This window comes from Saccostrea cucullata, unplaced genomic scaffold (assembly GCF_032062105.1).
Source record: "Saccostrea cucullata isolate Sc308-1 unplaced genomic scaffold, CSIRO_AGI_Scuc_v1 ctg22625, whole genome shotgun sequence".
In the NCBI taxonomy this organism is placed as follows: Eukaryota; Metazoa; Mollusca; class Bivalvia; order Ostreida; family Ostreidae; genus Saccostrea; species Saccostrea cuccullata.
In genome coordinates, this window is record NW_026934924.1 from 1 (window position 1) to 6,216 (window position 6,216).

Below are 6,216 nucleotides of genomic sequence, written 5' to 3' on the forward strand. Positions count from 1 at the left end.
TTGCCTTTGAAGGAGTTGTAATTTCCAAGCAATTTTTCTTCATCTCTCCATGGAGAATAAAGCATTACCAGCTCTCGATAATATTTCTCTGAGTCTTTCTCTGGATTAAAGTGTACTGTTCTTAAAATTCTTGGAATTTTTCTTCTTCTGTATTTTTCTGCCTTTGTGGTGTTATTGGCAATTTGGTCTTCTTCATTACTTTCTTCATCTTCATTTTCTACATCTACTGGTTCTGGGAGAAGATTGTCTACAGTTTTAGTTCTACTGAACCCTCTTGAAGATGTTTTTTTTGGTGTCCTCCACAGTATACCAGGCACAAAATTCTGCTAAGCAGATATTTTCCAATTCCTGTGGTCTGTCTCCATACCTTTTGAGGACATTGGAGCATTCTATATCCTCATCCTCATCATCTAAGGAATCAAGAATTTTGGCTGGTTTCAACAAGGTAACACGTTCTTCTGGTGGACTGGTGTTGACGAACATACATTGTCTTGAAGCTCTTTTCATTGGTAGCTGTAGACATATATAGGCAGCTTCCTGGGCACTCAGCTCTACTGCATTCAGAAACTTGTTACCAACACATCTAACTTGCTGTTTTAAAGACTGATTCCCTTGTCTTGCTTCTTCTGTTGCTTTTCTTAGTAGCTCACTCATACCCCTTTGTGCCTTTGTAACATAAGAGGCCACATAGGTTGCACAGGCATATACATCTAGAACAAACTGAACATCTATATTTGCACGCCATGCCTCTAGAGTAGCTCTGTTGTAATTGTTGATACGAATTTCCTGTGGGGATCGCTTGAGGAAAACAGTAGTTGCTTTTATAGATGTTCTGATGGCACATACATATTCCTCTTCAGTCATACTTAGGCTGGACAGAAGTACTTCATGGGTAATTGTTTCATCATTTTCATCAATATTTTGCAGATACTCATGAATTTTATTCCAGGATTGTTTGTGTATATGTATGTCTTCCTCTGACATTTCTGGGGTTTTCAGTGGTTCTAAGATAGCAGTAGCCTTCATAGGAGGTCTGGGAAAGTTAAACCTACATATCTTCCTGTTCCGCTTCTTGCATGTGTGGCTATGTTTGTGCTTCTGAACCTGAACAAGGTCAAATATCGACTCATCTTCATTTGGCTTTTTGCATGTGATGTATTCATCAATGAAATTACAAACTTCACTCTCTGAGTGCTCTCCATACTTCGGGGCATTTTTGCACCACAACAACATGTGGATATGTGGTGATCCTCTCTGTTGGTATTCCACTCTATAGAAGTAGTCTGTGATTTCAAATAAGGGGTTAGCCTTTGTTAAAAGGAACTTATTCAGGAACTTCTGCACTGAGAAATCAAAGTGACGAGCACACGTTATTGGATCTGACTGTATGAGACGGCACTTTTGTGGCCATGTTAGTTGGCTAACTTCATCATCTGTGAGAATCTTTTCATCTACAACTTGTGAAAGTATCTTGAGTAGATGATACCACTTTGTCTCTGCTGCAGATAGGGTAAGAAAGAAAGTTGCTGTACCCAAATTTCGAATGAAGGCAAATAGATCCTTACTAACTTTTTCAAAATATGGTGGAGAGCCCCTGATATTTGCGAGAAATTTGTATGCCTTATCATGGTGGATCAAATCCAATGCAGCATCCCCCTTTACATCTTTAGCTGAAAGGCTATGGTTGCTAGTTTTTACTTTTCTAAGGGCTATCTGTGTTTGATCTATCAAAGTCTTCATTTGGATCTTCTTTGTTTTAAAAAACAGGTTTTCCACTGATCTGGCTGCTCGTCTGTCTACATTTCTGAGCTCTGATTTAACAATTTCTCCATAAGTAACCCTCACTGGTCTCTCTGTATTACTTGGACGCCTTCTTCCACAAAAAATGGCTGGAAATGCAAGTTCTTCACTGTCTTTTTCCATAAATATGCTAACTGGAATACTTCCCTCTCCAGGTGCGTAGTTGTAGACTTGCTCCATTTCTGATTGATCCACAAAACTTGGTGCAGTAAGAAGTGTGTCTGCTTCACCACACATTGATTCATAGATATCCACCTCACTCCATTTATCATCGTCATCAGGATCATTGATGCCATCCTCCAACGAACAATTTTCATCCTCTTTTCTTGCATCTTCAAGGCCTAGTTGCATGCTTTCCCTTGAATCAGTAAGTAAAGGAGGTGGCGTATGACAATCTTCTGAGTTGGATTCTGGGACACTATTACTATGAATGTTGATATCAATATTTTGTGCTTCCATTTCAGTTTCACAATTCCAGCTTTCATCAAACGAGATTCCATGTTCCTTGTATAAAGGTGCTGTAGCTAAAAACTTTGCAGCTTCACGTACAGCTTCTGGTCTTATATTCAAACAATACACATGATGTTTGTATCTCAGTCTCCTCTTCAGAGTGGCCTTTATTGTAGCAGTGTCAGAGGGAAGCCTTGGAAGATTTTTAATTGTGCTGGAAACATCAGCTGGTACCATCACAACATTTCCATTGATAAAATGTTGTTTACTTATGGGTGCTTGATGAATTTTCATGAAAGGCAATCTTGCAGCAATCAATGTTTGTTCTAAAGGATTTAAGTCATGGAGGGGGCCTTGATCTGGAAAGTTCATCCTATTAAGTACTGATGATGGTGGAATTTTGCCTTTTTTCATATGTGACTGACATGTTTTACACACCCAAACCTCTCCAGGAGCACTGACTTTTTGTGGACATATATCAAGCAATTTTCTAACAGCATCCTTCTGTTTGTCGTCATCGGAAAAAGCACCTGAATATTTACAAACACTGTGCTTATACAGGAGTTGATGGCAGCTTGTACAAGTGTACACTGGTCCTTGTTCTACTGCTCTATGAAAATTGCTAATGCACTGGTCAATAGATGTTTCCTGTTCGGCTGTCCTTCTTGTGTTTCCTTCTCTTTCATTGGCTCTGTAAACAGGATCTCTTCTCTTTGCTCTTCGATACCCTGTATTCATTATTTTCTCTCTTTCTCTAAAGTCTTGATCACTTCGTTTTCTTTTTTTTGCATTTTTTTCTCTCTTTTTTTCTACTGCTTTATATTCTAGTTTTCGTCTTTGCAATTTTCTCCATAATGCTTCTCTTTCCTGTTCAGCCATTCTATATTCTGGATTATTTCTATGCAAATTTCTTTGTGATGTTTCTCGGTTTTTTTCAGCTGTCCTGTAGTTGAGATTTTTTCTAACTGTTTTTCTTCGCAATGTGTCTCTTTCCTGTTCAGCCATTCTATATTCTAAATTATTTCTATGCAAATTTCTTTGTAATGTTTCTCGTTTTTTTTCAGCTGTCCTGTAGTTGAGATTTTCTCTAACTGTTTTTCTCCGCAAAGTGTCTCTTTTCTGTTCATACATTCTATATTCTGGATTATTTCTATGCAATTTTTTTTGTAATGTTTCTCGGTTTTTTTCAGCTGTCCTGTAGTTGAGATTTTCTCTAACTTTTTTCTCCGTAATGTGTCTCTTTCTTGTTCAGCTTTTCTGTAATCTTTATCTGCTCTCTTTAATTTCCTTTTTAAAGAACTCTCCTTTTGCTTGCAAACTTTATTTCCTTTCTTTAATTCTTCATTTTTCTTGTGTTGTTTTTGTTTTAAATCTCTTTTTTGCTCTTTGTGTCTGTAGATGACATCATCTCTCTTTCTTCTCATAAGGTCTTTCATGCATAAATTCTGTGTGAATAAAAAAATGACATGAGAAATATGTTTTACAGAACTTTTTTTTAGCTTATTTTGTCAAAAGGGTTTTTTTTACATAGCTAACTTACATTCATACAGAGTAAAGAGAATTTTTTTTATATAATTGTTGAATATGTTTACCTTTCTTTTTGAAATTTGCTCATTTTTCTCCAAAGGATCAATATTTGTTATAGGAGTTATTTCTCTTTGTAAAGACTCATCTTTCTCCTTATCCACAGTGTTCCCAACAGAAGTTCTTTCCCTTTGCACAGTCTTTGGTATTTTGTAGTTGATGGGTACACCAAATACTTCAATGTTGACTGCATTCTTTATAACATTAGAAAATATGAACACATATTTTTACAAAAATAGTGCATGCTTTTGGCAATGAAATCAATAGGAACTGAATCAAGAAAGCTTACTTGTAATTCAATTACTCCTTAAATAATATGAAATTCAACATAATTCATCACAGCAATTATAATTAGACAAAATTCACCTTATTATGACCACAAAATTCAGTGAGTAGGGAATGGATAGGTTTTTCTTTACAAGAACCAGTCTCTGCTGCTGTAATAACAACCGGATGTTCATCTTTTTGCTGTTCTGAAGATCCATTAATGTTATCTTGATTAGAAATCTGTAAAAACCACAATAATCTTGAGTCCAACATTATTATTCATATTCACTATGTAATTATAAGAGAAAAAGTGATTGAGTGTTAGATTAAATTGTCTGTGAAAGGGAAATTTAATTGATTACATGATAAATTAATCAAACTTGGAGACATGCATCAGTATCAATTTTTCCAATTTACAATTATTGATATCATTGGGTGCAGAAAGAAAAGCATGCATATACTTATAAGTAGGACACAAAATACATACTTGGTTAGAAATTCTACTGTTTCTTTTGCGAAGCCTCTCTTTCTCCTTGAGTCGCCTGCTAGACATATCTCTTGACACTAAAAAAAACCACAACTGTTTCAATAATACAATTCAAACATATTCACCCCTTTTCCAATGAAAAGTGTTTTAGTAAAATACCAGTTAAAAATACAAAATTACAGATAAATTATTTCATTCATGCTGTAGAACCACTGCCTGCAATGTACAAAATAGAACCCTCCGTTAAAAGGGACTTTTTTATGGATATATAGAGACAATTTGTTGACTATGAATTGACATTTAATTTTAATTAATGAAATAAGGGAAGGTAAAAGCAAGGGCCCGCTGAGGGGTAGAAATAAGAGGGTGCAGTTTATGGAACAAGAGTTTTACTTGATTACAAATTTTTAAAAAAATATATATTATATTTTCAAGATAATTCCTGAAGGTCCTAAAAAAAACCACCTGTAAATAGTTAAACCTTGTATTTACACAAAACCCCTGGGAAAACCTCATACATTATAATAACTGCATGTATTTTTAAAAAAGATTTAGGCATGCTTTTATAAAATGCTAGTTTCAGTGATTTTACATGTGCATTGTATCATCCAGGCTTGACCTAAACTTAAAAACAAACATTAGTTGCAGACAAATTAAGGTTTTTATTAATCTTCTAGTGACAGATAAAGATAAGCCCCTAAATTTTCTGCAGCAAGGAGGATAATTAATCCCAAGGGATTAATTTTACTGCTCTCTCTCTCTCATCCTTTTCTTCTAAGTTACAAAAGATATTTTTAGCAATGACAGAATGACTAGGATATGAGGATAATTAATCCCAAGGGATTAATTTTACTGCTCTCTCTCTCTCATCCCTTTCTTCTAAGTTACAATAAGATTTTTTTTAGCAATGACAGACTGACTTGGATATTATTTGATTACCTGTTAAAATTAATAGCATTAACATTGATTTTAATCAAGACAGCGAACATTGTAAAATAATGATATTAATAAATATAATAATAAAATATTCTATATCTATAGGGATGGCGATCGATTATAGAATCACTAATTGGTTAATCTTTTAAAAAATTTCTTAAGATTCTTTGTAAATAGGAGCATTTTTCATTTTCTCATAAACTGCCATGGATGCGCATGAATATCTCCATTGTCACATCACAATACCAAGCTTGATGTAAAACTATAGTGCAAACTGTTTTGCTTTAAAAATGACAGTTGAATGGCGTAAATTTGTAGCTACTCATTAGAAAAATAATGTTAATATAAGAAATGAATTTAATTTTTGAAGATTCATGAGATATATGAACTGTAACGATTCCCACCTGTATATTTATCATGAAGCATTATTAATGAAATATGCCAACTCGAACAGTCATTTTAACTGTAAGCGCTTTCTCAATTTTGTAACTGTCTGAAGAGCCTTAAAAGGCAATGAGCGCTTACTCTACATGCAGGTACAGTTTCAATCTTCATAAAAGAAAAAGAAAATGCAGTTTCCAAATTTCATTGATCACAAGCGCTTTCTGGATTTCATAATCCGTCTTCAGGTGTACATATTTGAACTGATTGTTTATTACATATAGGAGAGAGTTTAACTCTTAAACTAGAAA

General features: G+C 34.5%; 1 protein-coding gene across 1 annotated transcript; it reads right to left on the reverse strand.

Moving 5' to 3' along the window:
- Nucleotides 1-6: 6 nt before the first annotated feature.
- On the reverse strand, nucleotides 7-4,902 carry LOC134241554 (uncharacterized). Its single transcript, XM_062723593.1, has 4 exons — nucleotides 4,589-4,902; nucleotides 4,201-4,341; nucleotides 3,843-4,028; nucleotides 7-3,695 (listed from the first exon to the last, which is right to left on the reverse strand). Exon 4 carries the CDS (start codon nucleotides 3,379-3,381, stop codon nucleotides 262-264), a length of 3,120 nt encoding a protein of 1,039 aa, XP_062579577.1. The 5' UTR covers nucleotides 3,382-3,695; nucleotides 3,843-4,028; nucleotides 4,201-4,341; nucleotides 4,589-4,902; the 3' UTR covers nucleotides 7-261.
- Nucleotides 4,903-6,216: the final 1,314 nt, after the last annotated feature.